Source organism: Ruditapes philippinarum, unplaced genomic scaffold (genome assembly GCF_026571515.1).
Source record: "Ruditapes philippinarum isolate M1 unplaced genomic scaffold, ASM2657151v2 ctg114_1_1_1_1, whole genome shotgun sequence".
NCBI lineage: Eukaryota > Metazoa > Mollusca > Bivalvia > Venerida > Veneridae > Ruditapes > Ruditapes philippinarum.
In genome coordinates this window covers 356,726-374,498 of record NW_026859562.1, presented here as the reverse complement: position 1 = coordinate 374,498, position 17,773 = coordinate 356,726, and the positions used below count along the sequence as shown (strand labels likewise).

Below are 17,773 nucleotides of genomic sequence, written 5' to 3'. Positions count from 1 at the left end.
AAAACTTTTGTTTAAAATTCAATAAAAAGTTTCAGATCAAAGAAAAGAGTTCCCAAGGTTTAAAACCTTTTTCCATAGGGGACCACCCTTCAGAATAAACCAAAAGGGCTTCCCCCTTTGGGTTTTTTTTGGTAAAAGGACAAAAATAATTATTTTTTTCTTTGCATATGAAATTTTTTCCAACAATCTCATTTTCTTGCAATAAAAAAATTTTGCCTAATTTTCACCCATTTTGGGAATTCATTTCTACCTGTGGAACTAAAGGGCACACGTGAAACTGAAATGAAAAAAGAAAAAATTTACATGTAAAAAAATTTTCTTTTAGTAAAAAAAAATATTGGTTGTTTAAAAGCAAAAAGGGGGAAAATAAACCAAATTTATTCCCCACAGATTTTTGGAATTTTTTCAGTAAATCTTTATCTCTTTTGGCAAGACTTCCCATTACTGTTTGAAATTTTACTTTTTCGTCTCTAAAACTGTTTTAAAAAAACCATTATCGCATAACCTTTAAGAACAATGACGGTGCCAAATTCTGCGCTTCTGGTGATGCAAATTTAAAATTTTTACTTTTCACATTGACTTTAAAATTTTCCATAAAACATTTTTTTTTCCCCCGACTCTTTTTCCTCGCCCCCCCCCCTCCAAAAAAAAACGAAAAAAAGCAAAAAATTCTTTAACTTTTTTTGCGAAAGTTTTTTAAAATTTTGGTGATTTTTGACTTTTTTTTTTTTCCTTTTAAAATTTTCTACTACATAACCTTAAGTCAATATAATTTTCCACATTGAAAATTCTCTTTAAAAACCTTTTTGGGAAAATGCGGTATCTGTTAGGGGTTTAAGTTTATTTCAAAATGATGGAGCCCTTTACACCCGCAAAATCATGGTATTGACTTTGAAAAAATTAAAAAGGCACTAAATTATTTATTTCTAAAGCCCAAAATTTCATGCAGGGTTTTTCCCCAGCTTTTGCTTTTAAAATTTTTTGCATTTCCGTTTGAAAAAACACAAAAAAATACCTTCGTTTTCATTCCCAAAGGGTTGAAAGAAAAATTTGTTTTTGACAAATTTGGGAAAAAATTTTTTTCCTTTTGCAGTTCGTTTCAAAAATTTAACTTTAAATGTCCAAAAAAACCCCTCAAAAAAATTAAATTAAAACTTTGGAAAAAAAACCCCCTTTACCAAGCTTCCCGGTTTTAAATGGGTAGTGGTTCAGGGTTTTGAGGGGTTTTTAAAAAAAGGTTAAATAAATAATTCCAATTTAAAACCCCTTTTAAATTAAAAGACAGATTAGGTTAATTTATTTGTCCATAATTAAAAATTTCACTTCGAAGTCGATAGTTTTATGATGTGCAAGGGAGACCTGAAAAATTTCACCCTTGCGGTTTTTTTCCAACGTTTTAATCGAGAAATAGATTCACGTCCCAAACTCCGTGCTTTTATATCAGCCCACAAGAAAAAAAAGGGGTGAGGGGCAAGGGGGTTTTAAAACCAACTCCGCCACAGACCCCCCCGGGCTTTTTTGGCTTTTTTGGAAAAAAAGCAAAAAATTAGTTTAAAATAAAAAAAATTGGAAAATTTTTTTCTTCTTTTAAAATTTTTGAACATTTTTTTAAAAAAAAAAAAACAAACAAAAGCTTTTTAAAAACATTTTGAACATTTTAAAAAGAAAAAAAAAAAAAAAACATTTTTGAACAGAGTTTCAAAAATTTAAACAACTTAAAATTCTTTGTGTTTTTCCCCGTGCTTTTCGTATGCATTTACCTTTTGGAAAAATTTTGAAAAAAAAATGAAAGGAAAACTTTAAAACCCAATCCCATTGTCTAAAATTAAAACATTTTGATTAGGGGTTCCTACCTTTTTTTTTTCCTGTGAAAATTCTATTTTATAGATAGGTTTAAAAATATTTAAAGTGAAAATTGTAACGGAAAAAAACATGTAGAATAAAAAAAAATCCTTACTAAAATATAACAACATTGTTGTTTTTTTTTAAAAACTAGGGAAAGGGTTAAAAAATAATTTAAGGGGTAAACAAAAAAAATTTTAAGTAAAAAAATATGCATAATTTCAATATCAGTTAACTTTAGAAAATATTAAAAAATTTGGTAAGAAATTTTAAAATTTAAACCGGTACCACAAAAAAACAAAGAGAACTCGACCCTTTTCTATAACAGATTGCGCCAAAGATTGAAAAGGCTCAGGGGATTTTTTTTAAATTTAAAAATACTTAAAACTAAAACAAACGTAAAAAGATATTTTAATATTTCAGCTCACATATCAAATTTAAAAGGGGGAAGGGAATAAATTTTTTAAAAAAATAAATCTTTTTGCTCCAAATCGGGCTAAATTTTTAAAAATTTTTTAAAGCGAACGTGGGGCATTCCAAATGTCCCCTTTTTTATTTTACGTTTTTTTAAACGTTAGCATTTTTCATGCGACGGATGTCCCAAAATTTTACACGGGATTTTTTTTAAAATGACAGAAAATTTCACTTTTATTTCATTGAATTCATCCCTGCCCAAAAATGGTGTTTCATTTAATTTAATTCCCAAAGTTTTTTTTAAAATTAAATGGCATTTTGGGTTCCCAAACGCAGGCCCCCTTTAAATTAACCATGGAAACCCCCACAACGGCAAAACGGCACAGCGTACTTTAAAAAATTTTAAAAAAAAATTAAGTCTGGTAAAAAAAAAAGGGAAAATTTTTGGTTCAAAAAATTTCCCGGGAAGTTTTTGGTTTTTAAAATGAAAAACCCCAAAAAAAATTTTCATGCCAAAAATTCTTATTTAAAAAATTGAAATTAAATTGAAATCATCCCTTTTCAAAGGGTTTGTAGTTTGGAAACGTTTATTTTTTTCCCAAAAAAACGCCCTTTTTTTCAGGCGTACGGGAAAACGAAAAACCTTTAAACAAAACATTTTGAAAAACCCAGTTTTCCCCGATGGGTCTCCTTCCCAGAAATCATCTGAAAATTGACAAAAGAAAACCTGACACGAGTATCTGTTTTTTAAAATTTTTTTGAGATTTTTGGGACTTAAAATCTTAAAAGAAAAAAACCCTTTTATCTTTGGGACGGGAAACCCCAAAAAATGCTCATAGCGTTAACAAATCTTTCCCAAATGGCCTTGAAGGAAAAAAAAATTTGTGCGGGTTAAAGGGTTTTAAATTTCCCGGCCCTTGCCAAAAATTTTTTAAAAACTTTTTTACAATTTTTTTTTTTGGCAAAATTCAAATTTGAAAAAATTAAATATAAAAACAGGGATTAAAATTTTTGGTTTTCCTTTTTCCAAATCTTATTTTTAAATAATGTTTGAAATTTTTTTAAAAAATCTTAGTCGCCTTTATTTTTTTTTGTTTTTAAATCAGGGAATAATACCCTAGGGGTAAAAAAAAATTTTTACAACATTTTTAAATTATTTCGTACATTTTAAATTATTTTTTTACTCAAATGGTTAAACAATGCAACTTTTTTTAATTAAAATTTTAAATTTGAATAAAAAAAATTTAAACATCTTTTTATTCTTTTTAATTTTAAGAATGTGTATCATTTTTCAAAGGGTTTTCAAAGTAAAAAACATTTTAAGAAAATAATATATTAAAAATTTGTAAGCGATAAGACATTTAAACCAAAATGGGGCCAAACATCCCGGCCCTTTTAAAACAAAAAGGGGACCCCTTTAAAGGGTATAAGAAAAAATTATTTATACCCCCCAATTGGTTAAAAGGCATGGGCCTTAATATTGCGAAATAGTGGCAAATCCTAAAAATAAAATTTTGTTTTGGACTTTCATTTCCCAAAAATGACTTAAAAGATACTTTTTAGGCGGGCACCGTATTTTAAATGCCCCCGGTTTAAACCAGATCAAAATGCTCCTCCTTTTGTCCCAAAAAACAGCCCCACGTGTTTCCTCCATCCCCCCAAAAATTAAAACGGCTTCCCAAAACCATGCGGGCTCGGGCCCCCCCAAGGGGTTTTTTGTTTTTTTTTAAAATTAAAGGTTCCCCAATGTTTAACTTTGTTTTTAAATATTTAGATTTAACAGCCTTTTCAAATTTTGGTTTTCTTTTTTTAAATTGAAAATTTACAAAAATTGTCCTTTTATTTATTTTTTAATTTTTTTTCACCGTTTTTTTTTCTTTGGTTTCTTTAAAAACCAACCTCTCATTTTTTAAAAATTGTTACTCATTTTTTGATTTTTAAATCAAATGTTCATTTTCCCTAAAGAGGGAAACGGGCTTAAAGAGGGGTTTTTTTTTAAAAGGCAAAAATGGGGCACTTTTTAAACCACAGGCTCGGCTTTTTACCCGATTTTATGGGGAAAATTAAATAACCACAGTATCGAAGGGTTGTTTTTGTTACTGGTGTGATCATGTCATTACTTACTAATTTGTCTTTTAGTTATGTTGACATAACATTACCGAGTCATGGTGTGCTTGATTTTCAATTTCAGATGCTGGTTAGTCTGATAGTGTTTTTGGTTCTTTAACAAGACTTTTCAATATCAAGTCATCGTGCATTGCCTTGCGATGCAGTCATTTTGATCTGATGTTTCAATGATTTGTGATTTAATTTCTCTGTGCTAAAAATTTAAGAGTTCATGCCTAATTGTCCCAATTATATGAGAAGGTATTTTAAATATCTTATCATTGTGTACTTTTTAAGTCTTAAATTAAATAACGTCATAAAAGTATGTGCGTACGAGCGGACGTACGTGTGTGTGTATCCCTTTATTACTTGTTTTTGTAAAACTTGTTTCTGAAATAATGAGTCGTAAATTAAAAATTGTTTTTTCAATAGTTAAAAATTCAGCAGGGTTTACACTATATCATACTTTACTTCTAATGGCAGTAATCGAAACAATTTCTTTAGAAGAGTTTTTCAATGAGATGAGCATCCTCAAATATCAGTTAATCCAATTAAGCAAGTATATAGCGTTAACATATGTTACTACGAATACGAATACAATTACAAAATAAAAATGAACAAAATAGGTACATAGCTGGAATCTTCATATTAATCGTTTAGGCATGCGCCATATAGGCAGTAAGTGCAGATATGTATGTAAAAACAAAAACAAACAAACAAAACACAACCATGTGGTGTATAATCATAACTGGAGAAATGTTTACATTACCCAAGAACAACAAAGCACTGCAAGGTACATTTTAAGAAGATATACGTGTATTGAATAGGTTCTGTGTCTTTACTATACCCAAGGGACATGCAGAGAAATACGTTGATTTGATAGCATTGATATATGAACTTAAACCGAGCTAGTGCTTTCACGAATTAAGAGATAATGAGAAAATTGTAATGTACTTTCAAAAAACAACAGTCGTCTAGACCTGGTAGATTAAAAGATTATGCTCTTTATTACGTTATAAATACGAAATTCAAGTAGTTTGTGAAAAACAGTATCATCTACATAACGCTCGATACAGAAGAGATAACTTAGATTATTCGTGACAATGCAATGGTATCTTTTTTGTAAGAAATCTGCTGAAAGCTTTATAGTAGTTTCGGTACGAAATTTGCTGTCCTCATAGTAAATGTTTTTTTTACAATAGGGCGATCTCTCAATTTGGTTTTCTTGCAACTACAGAACATGATTGGAATCAACTTATAGTTCGCACGTAGCTAGAAACTAATAACTAGACACTTGTATTTCAGCTGAGTCTTTTGATTTATGCATGGTTTGTGTCCTGTAGAATATTTTTTGACGTTAGTTTGAACACGTGTAAAATATCAATAAGTGAAAATATATTAAAGAAGTTTAAATATGTTAAATATACCAATGTCAAGTTGCCACGATACCTCGAACCATTTTCTTTAACAGAATATGATCAACATCTACTGGAATAAAAACATAAATATGTTAATATCACAGCTCATATATTTATAGATGGGTTGAAAAAATATTAAAATCAGTGTTCCGCCCGATTTTACATTAACAAATTATTAATGTTTAAATAAAGGCATAACCTGGATACTAGTTCGATCATAATTAAAGTTATGAGCGGTACATAATAAGCCATCTGATGCGTTAATTAATGTCTTGCACGCTGCCCTGATGTGGCCTCATTCGTTGACTGTTCCTTTTTTCTGCTGACCTGATGTGACCTTATCCGTTGTCTGTTTCTTTACTGCTGACCTGAAGTGACCTTATCCATTTACTGCTTCTTGTCCGCTGACCTAAGATGACCTTATGCGTCGACTGTTCCTTGCCTGCTGACCTGCAGTTACCTTATCCGTTTCCTTTTCCCACTGATCTAAGGTGGCCTATTTCGTTGACTGTTCCTTTTTCCGCTCACCTGAAGTGACCTTATCCGTTGACTGTCCCTTCCTGCTGACCTTAGGTGGCCTTATCCTTTGACTACACAGGAAACTGACATGAAATAGCTTTATCAGTCGACTGCCCAGGTAGTTTTATAAAAAAAGTCATGGTGCTTATAGAGCATTCTCAACTAAACATGTGGAATGTAGCAAACTTATATGTATAGTTTTAAGTATAATGTATCACTTTTAGTGACAGATGTATAAAACTTTGCTCAAAATAGCATTAGGTCTGTCTTTGAAAACAACTGTCATATACACAACTTACAATGTTAAGTACTCTGTAACGCACTCTTTTCATTTATATACAGTTATATAAGATAACTTAAAAAGACTATTGTTATTTTTATAGACATATGTAATGGAAATACCGGTAGTTGTCATTATCAAAAAGAAAATGGAGTCGATGCTATATGTCAGTCAGCAACTTTTATAGGAGAAAATATATTAGATAAATGTTCCACTAATAATAAATTTAGCATGACTTGAAATATAGAAGCATTACACACTGGGAAAAGACACGTTGTTTGCCCATCATAATTTGCATTATACAAAGGTACTTAAAAGAAAATAGAAATGAAAAACAGAAAATTTGACAGTCCTTATGTACATAGATTTTACACTTAAAAAATATATTACAATAGAAAATGAAAATCACCAATGTTATTGTTTCTAAATTTACGAGTATGTATAAAAATATTGAAAGTCAAATTGGAAAATTTGAACATTAGAAATCAAACAAGTCCAAACCTTTAGGACCATTATTTATTCAAACAAATATACACCCTTAGGGAAATTTAAATCTTATTTATCACCTATCCTTGTACAAAAAAACATATGTTTGTTAATTAGCAATTCTATCAGTAACAATAATCTGAATACCAAAAAAAAAAGGCCACTTTAATATGAAATCTTGAGAGACGAAATCTTGATAAAGAAAAAAAAGTATATCCTTGTGCTAGCCGTGATATTGGAGGTTAAATCTTGAACTCCATAAATAACAAACACCTACACGACAAACAGGTGGTTATACTCGTAACACGAAAACATGTACATTTATATAAAATGTAGGTAATTTCACCAGCTTGTGCTGAAGTAAATACAATCATATGAATCTGAGCTTATCACATAAAAACATGATACTATATGAAGTACACATAAAAGTATGGTACCATATTAAGTATGAATCCTACGTCTTTTGTAACACAAATTTAGCTTTACATAGTCACAATAATATTGTTTAAGGTACCCCAATCCATTTAAATTTTATTTATTTCTAAGTTTATTGTAGTCTCCAGGGGTCACGTCTTCTAGTTCTTAGACGATACCTTCGAATCTACATGTCATGTCATTTCTTTAACATAGTCTTATTGTTAAACCAATGATGTAATCATAAAATATGATAAGTTTGTTTATGATATAAAATTTGTCTTGTTAATTTACTATTGGAAGTGTCTATAGGACAACAAATCAGTGCCATGTTTATCAGTACGACATCAACTTACTTTTAAAACATTTTTTCTATATAAATTAAAACTTTAAAGAACAAACATAAATAGTATTACACTAGAGGTATATATTGGACAATGCATTTGATTATCATTTACATTAAATTATATAGAATAATGTAGTAGTAGATTTGCCCACTCAACACTTCAATTCTTCCCTAATATTTTCAATAACATTCAAGTCTAAAGACTTTCGTAGCGCGTTCATCACGTTTATGTTTTTAACGTTCATAACTGTTAAGTATTGGCTGGTACACCATCCTTCAACTTCCTAAACGTCAATACAAAATATCTTAGTTTGAAGCATTTGGTACAAATTGAATGTTCCAGATTAAACCCGTTAATAACATAATGAAAGGGATACTAGTTCTAATCTTAACTTTTCCTAGTGTAGTATACCCATGTTTAAAAGAGTGGGCAAATCTACCCCAACATTAGGGTACAATTTATGCCACATTCCATATGATGAAAGCCACCCAAAGCTTATGGTGGAAGCAAAACAGTGTTTAGAAAAAAATTTACTAACATTGTCTTTTGGCAACTTTGCGTCTTCATGCGCTATCACATTTATTGGACATACGTGTAGAATTTGTTTGTTAAATTGAATGATATATGCATGTCATCAGCCGTTTCTTCTATAGAACATTGTTAGAATCCACGATCCAAAATATTGAGCCTACATAATGAGACACATGCACCCTATAGCCTTATAACCTTTTAACTTGCTTTTACTTTTAAATAGCATGGTCATTTAAAAAATTAGTTCGGAAAATTCAACTATAGAAATAAACAGAAACATAATTTATCATTTAACAAAAAATACATATTTATTCAAATAATTTGTTAAAATCATATTTGAAATTAGACAGCGAGACACGATTGAATCTATTTTATATATCACTCTCAATACTGAATGAACAAATTTTTATGTTTAAACCTAAAAATGTTCTGATATCAAAAATGGGCCTTTCAGATAGTTTTTGAGATTGTGCATACTAGTTAAGTAGGGCGGAAAGGTAATTCTAAATGCTAACAAATTTCCAATGTACCGTAGATTAGGTTTTAGGGGTTATCTATAGAGAGAAATAAACGCAATATTTAAAATTCTGTTTCACAAGAACAAGGGGCCTTAGCTTTCTATAATAAATAAAAAGTTGTTCTTTATCGCATTTTGGTATTACATAAAAACATATGTAAAATTAAATCATTTTAGGTTTTTGTTCAGGTAACTACACAGCTAAAAGAACGGCTAAGAGAAGAACACCACATAATTAAACCCTTTTGTGAGAATTGTTCTTTGAACCCTGTTCTTCCAGAAATTTGAAATCCTTTGATAACTTAGGAGTTGTATACACATGACCCAAGCTTAGGTGGTAACAACTTACAAAATATGCCAGTAGGTGGCTGAAATTATTTTAACAAACATGATTATCCAATTCTTTAAATATTGAAGAATATGAAGGGGGCCATTTCGTTCAAAATTAGTATTTCAAAATTTTAAAACTAAATTGTTATTTTTTACATGTTAGACATTAACATTATTAATATTTAATTTATAAAGAATTTTGTATTTATAATGCATAAAGTGGAACTTTTATCTGATTCCTAAATAATAATTATTTTTTATCACAATATGTTGCTATGGTAATGGTGAGCCTTGTTTGTATATGATTGTTACCTAGACAAACATTTCAAATACCTTTAATTGTTACATGTATATTCTTTATATGTATATAGCTACAACACTGAATTTTAAAAACAACTTTTAAATATACAATATTAATTTCTATGATTATATGGAAATTGTGCTTCTTTATTTTGTCATATATGTAGTTCATTGTTATTCCATTTATTAGCTCACCAGAGCCGAAGGCTCAGGGTGAGCTATTAGTATCAAAGCGGGATACTCCGGCGTCCGTCGTCCGTCGTCATGCGTCAACAATCGTCTTCTTCTCTAAAACCGCTGCGCAGATTTACTTCAAATTTAGTCTGTAGCATCCTTGTGACAGTCACACTTGTATTTGCTCAAGTCATTTCAATTGGCCCCTTTTAGGGGTCAACAGAGCTAAAAATAGAAAAACCTTTAAGTATCTTCTACTACAGAACTAATTGACGGATAATCACCAAAATTTGTTTTGTAGGCATTCCTGGGGTGCTCCATTTATCCAAATTTGCTCATAAATTAAATTTTGATTGGCCCCCTTTTTAGGGGTCCTCTAGGGCTACAAATAGAAAAAAAACTTTAGACATCTTCTTCTTCTTCAGAACTAATGAATGGATGATCACTAAACTTTGTCTGTAGCATTCTTGGGTAGTCTTAATTTTATCAAGTAAGTTGCTCATATTAATTTGATTGGCCCCTTTTAGGGGTCTCTAGAGCTAAAAATATAAAAAAACCTTTAAATGTCTTCTTCTACAGAACTAATTGATGGATATTCACTAAACTTTGTCTGTAGCATCTTTGGGTAGTCTGATATCAAGTTTGCTCATATTAATGTGACTGGCCCTTTCTAGGGGCAGCTAAAACTAAAAATAGAAATGCCTTTAAACGTCTATTTCTACAGAACTAATTGATGGATGATCACGAAACTTTGTCTATAGCATTCTTGGGTATCCTTTTATCAAGATTGATATATTAAATTTGAAATGGCCCCTTTTAGGGGTCTCTTAGAAGCTAAAAATAAGAAAAAAAAACTTTAGAACATTTTCTTCTATAGAACTTTTTGATGAATGATCACCAAACTTTTATTTTTCACTTGTTTTTCCATGATTTAAATATCTGCTGAAAGTTGAAGTAGTTTTCAATCATCATCAGCCACCATAAACATGTAGATGAATGGCCTCTTGCCACTTTTTAATTTTTTAAAATTGTTTTTTTCTTTATTTTTGAACATCCGTGGGTTAAAATGAGTAAATTTTAAAAAACTTAACTGCGTTATTTAAATATGTTTAATTACTTCGTAAATGAACTGCCTCTACGTTTAACAATGCAACCCTGGCACAAAATAAGATAACCAAGAAATGAACATAATGGTATTAAAGCGGTAAAAAAATCGGTACACATTAAAAAGTCAAATGTTGAGGATATACAAATAATTTTTTTTTATTTTGCTCACTAAAAATTAAAGCGTTAAATATCGTGACGTTTACATTTTACAGAACCCAACATCAATACAAGAACGGACGGCAATACTATGTATGGTATTTTTTTCCCAAAAAATTATGTTTTGACAATAATTATTGTGTTTTTTTCTCTACAAAACTCCTCTCATGCTAAGAATTTGTACACAATAAATACTTTCCCACATATCCTTCCACTATAGTTACTTATTCATCAGAGAAACCTTAAACAGACGACAGCGGGGAGATAGTTTTTCAGCAACCCTCTTTTTCTTTTTTGTTGAAACGCGGTAGAATAAACGTATACAAGTTGATGATCAAGTTACTATTTTAGCAGTGTTTGTAGCACTTTTGTTTGATTTTTAATTTCCTTTAAACCTTATCCGACGTTAAACGTTCTGGTTACCAATATCATGGACGACAATTTTTGTTTTTTCTGGATATTTACCTGTCTATTTAGGATAATGATTTAAACAACCTTTTTAAATACTGAAAATGTACCAAAAATTGGAACCTAAGTGAGAAAATTATTGGGGTATCTCCATAAAATTGTAAAAAGAAAAGAAAAGAATGTGAAAATTTTGTACACTATGTTTGGTTTTCTTCATGGGGCGGCCCCATATATACATTTTTACAAAATGTATAAGACGAAAACAACAGCCAAGTTTAACTACTTTAGAAGAATGTACACAGTGTGCCTGTTATTGGTCCCTATAGACCGTGTATTATTTGGATTTTAGTAAAACACGTTTGGAAATTTCTTTGTATATTTTAAAAAATATGTGGACTTGTTGAATGCATTCCCATGCTTTTTTGAATATTGTATTACTTAAATATTACTTTGTAAGAAAAGCTGGTCAAAACATTTGACTGAAAAATTTACTCAGTAAAATCATACAGATCTTATAATTTTAAGTAGCAATTTAAATCTGAGTCTTAATTTTGATGAATACATACTTGATTGTGCATTGCATAATTAGAAAGATTATTATTTAAGTGGCTATTTGTTCCTTCTTTTCTTGTGTTTACACTGTAAGGGACAATAACTTTGTGTATGTCTGTCAACCAAACAATACCTATTGAATTAGTTTTTGAAGAGGCCAATGACAGTATAACAGAATCATATGCTGTTTAAATCCATTATAACGAATGAAAAAAAAAAGAATTGGCCTATTATTTCATTTGATTATGCGTCAAAATATGTTGCCGTGTTACATAAGTAGTACCTGGACGATACATTAAAAAATGACCTTTTTTTAGGTTTCTTAGAATTATTACATGCGCCAATACCAAACTTAATATAACCCTTAATTCTAGAGTTTATGTAAAAAAAGTGATGATTCCATTCAAATCTATTTTCACGAGTGAGGAAATGATTCTTTTAATGACCAGATGACTATACTTGCGAAAACTCAATACAAAAAAGTCGATATCTTTTTATTTATAAATTTATTCATTACAAGTCAATACATTGATGATTTCAAGTAAGAGCTGTCAGATCAAAGTAAGAGTTGCCAGGTTTGAATCATTTTCCATACGGACCATCCGTCAGTAAATCAGAGTGCTTGCCCTTTGGTATAGGACAACAATAATTACTTGTCATGCACATGAAATTTCTTCCACAATCTGCATGATTGTTGCAATAAAGAAATTGCCCATTTTCACCCATTTTAGGAATTGCATCTCTACCTGAGATAGTGAAGCACACGTGTACTGCCAATGAAATAAAGAAAAATAAATAAATTCCATAAGTAAATAGAAATATTGTTGCTAAAAGCTAAAAAGAAAATAACACTCTAATATTGCACTAGAGTTTGCATTTATTCAGATAAATCTTTATCTCTTTGGCAAGACTAACATTACTGATTGTATCTTTCGTCTCTAAAATCTGTTTCAACATTATCGCATCATTAACTTTAAGTAGACAATGCTCGTGCCGATTCTGCATCTGGTGATGCTAATTATTTGTTACGTCACATAGACTTTAGAATTCATAAAAAATTTTTTTATACCCCCGCTTCTCTTCCTCGCCTCCCCCTCCGAACAAAAACGTTTAAAGCTAAAAATTCATAACTCTGTTTTGTGCAAGTTTGATTTAATTTGAAGATATTGAACTTTGTATTTTTTTTTCAAAATTTCTACATAGCATAACCTTAAGTCAATATGATGTGCCATATTGAAATCTCGTAAAATCCTTTTGTTATTTCAAAATGATGGAGTCCTACAGCCGCAGATCACTGTGTATTGACATGATAAATTAATGCATTCATTACTTACTTCTGCAGACCAATTTCATGCAGGGATTTTCCCCAGCATTGTTATCAGTGATTGCATTTCGGTTTGAGCACACACAAATACCTTCGTTTTCAGTCCCACAAGACTGAAAGTATAATGTTATGACAAATTAAACATATTTTACTTGGCAGTTCGATCTAAATTAAGCTTCTCATGTTGCTATGAAACCCCTCGAAATAACTTAAATGTATTTAGAAGTACATGAATACACAATACCTTACCAAGCTGCGGTATGGTAGTGGCTAGAGGGTATTTGATACGGTAAAAAAGGTAATAGATACTCATTTCGACCCTGCATACAAGACAGATTAGGTAATATTGTCCTATAATTCAATATAATACATTTCGAAGTCGATAGCTACGAGGTGCAAGGGAGACCTGATAAATCACACTTGCTGTTTTTTCTCCTCGTTTTAGTCGAACATTGATGTCACGTGCCACTCCGTGCATTACATCAGGCAAAAGAATAAAAAGCGGTGAAAGGGGGAAGTGGTGAAAACCCCCTCCGCCAAAAGAAAATCCACGGCTGTTTTTGGGTGATTTGGAAAAGTAAATAGTTTTTAATAAAGAAATTTGGAAAAACTTTTTTAAATTTTATTTTTTTTTTGGGCCCCCGTTTAAAAAAAAAAAAGCAAATAAAAAACATTTACACATTTTTGAACATGTTTTAAAAGAAAAGCAAACAAAAACGTTTAAACAGAGTACAATAATCACAACTTACATCATAGATGTTTTTGCCCGTGCATTCGTATGCATCTACCGTTTGGATAATTGTCTGAAAATATGAAGGTCACATTAAACCATACATGTGCCTACAGTAAAACACTTGATTATCGCGTTAATTATCGGTCTACCTTTTTCTTTTCTTTTTTTGTGCAAATTTTGTTTCATAACAGCTTTATAGATACGTTAAATATATTTACCTCTTCAAATGTTTCAATTTGTAACGGAATGAAAGCATGCATAATAAATTCAATCCTTACTGAAATATAACTTCATTGTAGTTTACTTGTTTTAAAATATGAATAAGGTTAAAAATATAATTAAGTGTAAAAATATGAATAAGTACAAAGATATGCATAGGTGTACATAGGTATCAGTTAATGTAGAAATATTAAAGAAGTGTAAGTATGTTAAATATACCAGTGCCAGCAGAATAACTACGAGAACTCGATTCATTTTCTATAACAGATTGCGCAGATGATAATATCACGGATTTGTAACGTTCCAAACTAGTAAATACTAAAACAAACGTATAGATATGTTATTATTTCAGCTCACATATCTATATATAGGTAGAAAAAATATTAAAAAATTAAAGTGTTCTGCACAATCGAGCATAAATATATAATGTTTTAAGCGATATGGGCGCATCTAAATTTGGCGTTTACTTTAAGATTTTACGATTGCATTGTCAGTCGATGGATGATCCAGAATTACCCAGAATTCGATTTGTTTATAATAACTGATCAATTTCATGTTTTCTTCATTAAATTTATACCTGCCCAAAATTGATGTTTCATCCATTTAACTGCAAACTATCATTTATTTAATGGAATCCAGTTCCAACGCAGGCCGCCTTAAATAACCATGGAAAAACCACAATGGCGTAGCTCAAAAACTAGACTAGAAGTTGAAAATTTATAATACACCAAATAGTCTGGTACAAAAATGGAACATGTTGAAAATTTGCCGGGGTATAATGTAAAACATGAAATTCGAAAAATGTAATGATATAATTTCTCGTCATTTGAACATTGGGTTGTTATGTAATCCTTTTTCAACAGTTTGTAATTGCAACGTTTATTTATTCGAAAACGTCGTTATTAAGGCGTACAGAAAACGACACTTTCACAAACATTTGTCAACAGTTTGGATAGTCTCCTTCAGAATCATCTAATATATGACAAAAGAAACCTGACACGAGTATCTTGTTAGTCAAATCTTTTACAGATTGTTGGACTAATCTTAAAGATAAAACATATCGTTGACGGGATAAGAAAAATACTCATGACGTTAACGTTCTCTTTTACCATGGCGCTTGAAAAAGACAAATGTGCTGTCATGTTCGGCCTTGCAGCAATTTTAATACTTTTTTACAATTCTTTTTTTGCAAAATTCTAATTGATAAATTACATATATTTAAAATTTGTTTTAATGATCAATTCTATTTATCCAAATCTTATTCTTATAATGATTGAAATTTTACTAAATCATAGTCGACATATTTGTTTGCTTTCTAATCTAGGAATAATTAGCTACGGTAAACGAAAACTACAACATTTTATTATTTTCGTACATTATATCTTGTTTTTTACATCTAATGTTAACATGCACATTTTTATTCAATTAAATGATATAAAGAAATGAAACATACTTTATTCATTCAACTTTAAGATGTGTATCATTTTTCGATTGTCCCCACTATCAAATCTAACAACAGTTTTGTAATCATATATTTAAGTTGTAATCACACTTACGATGAGCGACGTCCGGCATTTTAACAAAAGGACTCTTTAAGGTATAAGAACATAATTATTCACCCAATTTGGTTATAAGGCATTGGCCTTATATTGCGAACAGTGGCAAATGCTTTGAAAATATATTTGTTATATGTTTTGACGTCACTACTTATGACGTTGTGATACCATTTAGGCTGCACAGTTAGCGCATTACCATGTTTGCTCAAATATGCTGCGTTATAATTCTTGTATCAATGCTAAGATGATATTATACGAATAAATGTAGTGTTTTAAATATGATTTCTTAATAAATGTTATTGAATGTATGGCTTTATGACGAGTATTTCTGGATCATCCCTCGTATGTAATTATTTACGAACATATCACCGCAAAAAACACTCAGTTTAAAATTTAAACTGAGTGTTTTTTTCTTTAAATAGCAAAATGTGCATGTTTTACCACAGGCTCGGCAATTACCTGATTTATGAGGTTACACATTAGCACAGTATATAAATGTTATTTTTGTAACTGATGTGATCTTGTCTTACGGGTGATTTGTTTGTTATTCTATATGCGTGTCAGCAAACTTGCATGTGTGTGTTATTTTTTATCCTCGTATTATCATTTTCATTGTTTTTTGTAAACTTGTTACTGAAATAATGGATGGTAAATTAAAAATTATTCTTTTCCATAGCTAAACATTCGGCAGGGTTTTTACTTTACTAATTTCTAATGGCAGTAAACGAAACAATTTCTTTAGATGTGTATTGTTTTTCAATGAAAAGGGCATCTTCAAATGTCAGTAATAAAAATATAGCAAGAATATAACGGGAACATATGTAACTTAGAATATGAATAGAAATACAAATGAAATAAAAAAAACCATAATAGATAGATAACTGGACTCTTCATATTAATGAACTTCTTAGAATTTCATCCGTTCAGGCAGCCGCATGCTATAAGCAGTTTGCAAGTGCAGATATGTGTGTAAAATGTGATGTAGTCATAACTCGTTAACAATACTTGAAAAATGTTTTCTTACAATCACCCAGTACAGTAAGGCACTGCAATGTATATATACGTGCATTGAATAGGTTCTTCGTCTTTACCATGCAGAGAAAACACGTTGGTGTACTTTAAAAACCGACAGTAGCCGAGACCTGGTAGATTAAATGATTATTATCTAACCCACTCTTTAAATACGAAATTCAAGTAGATTGTGAAAAACAGTATCGCGTACATTCACGCCATCCTTGCTTGGTCGATTTATATTACATCGTACACTGTACAGAATATATGCAGCTTTTTTCAAGATTGCCCAAAGGAAGAGTGATCAAAACTGTGAGAATTCGTTGCATTGCGATGGTATCTTTTACGTACGATATCACGGGGTTTTAATATCTACAATTACCAGAACAAAAACATAGATCTATATGTTAATATTCAAACAAATATATCTATAGACGTGTTGAATAAATATCATAATATTATAGTGTTCTGCAAAATCGAGAATAAATAAAAACAAATTAATGCTTAAACCTGGATATTAGTCCGATCATAATTTAAGTTGTGAGATATGATATTAGTAGTAGTAAATAAGGCATCCGATGCTCCGATAAATCCCTTGTCCGCTGACCTGAGGTGGACTTATCCGTTGACTGTGCAGTAAATTGACCTGAGGTGACTTTGTCCGTCGGCTGCTAAGATAGTTTTATTAAAATGTCATTGTGTTTATAGAGCATTTTAAGCAAATTGATTAACTAAACCATATGAAATGTATCAAACCAATATTATACTATTCAGTATAATTTACCACTGACATCCAGACGTATAACACTTTACTTAATAAATTAGGTATGTCTTTTACTCAAAACAATTGTCATATACAGAGTACCTAACATACAAATGTAGAGTACTCTATATCGCATTCTTTTAACAAAAACAGAGATAATCAACAAGAAGTAAAACAATATTCAGTTATATAAATACATGATTATGATAATTTTCATATACATATGTAATGGAGGTAGTTGTCATTATCAAAGTAAAAATAAAGTT

At 30.4% G+C, this 17,773-nt stretch overlaps 1 protein-coding gene across 1 annotated transcript; it reads right to left on the bottom strand.

The window, feature by feature from the left end:
• Window positions 1–12,379: 12,379 nt before the first annotated feature.
• Window positions 12,380–14,547, bottom strand: LOC132757017 (uncharacterized). Its single transcript, XM_060748192.1, has 4 exons — window positions 14,397–14,547; window positions 13,975–14,028; window positions 13,236–13,338; window positions 12,380–12,671 (listed from the first exon to the last, which is right to left on the bottom strand). The coding sequence occupies exons 1-4, from the start codon at window positions 14,430–14,432 to the stop codon at window positions 12,484–12,486; spliced, it is 381 nt and encodes a 126-aa protein (XP_060604175.1). The 5' UTR covers window positions 14,433–14,547; the 3' UTR covers window positions 12,380–12,483.
• Between the last annotated feature and the right edge of the window lie 3,226 nt (window positions 14,548–17,773).

Coding starts and splice junctions, on each gene's coding strand:
- LOC132757017 (XM_060748192.1), bottom strand. CDS start 14,432: ATGAATCGAGTTCTCGTAGTTATTCTGCTGGCACTG. Junction 13,339..13,974: donor CGGGCAAAAACATCTATGAT/GTAAGTTGTGAT, acceptor TTATACTTTCAG/TCTTGTGGGACTGAAAACGA. Junction 12,672..13,235: donor CATGAAATTGGTCTGCAGAA/GTAAGTAATGAA, acceptor TTTCATTGGCAG/TACACGTGTGCTTCACTATC.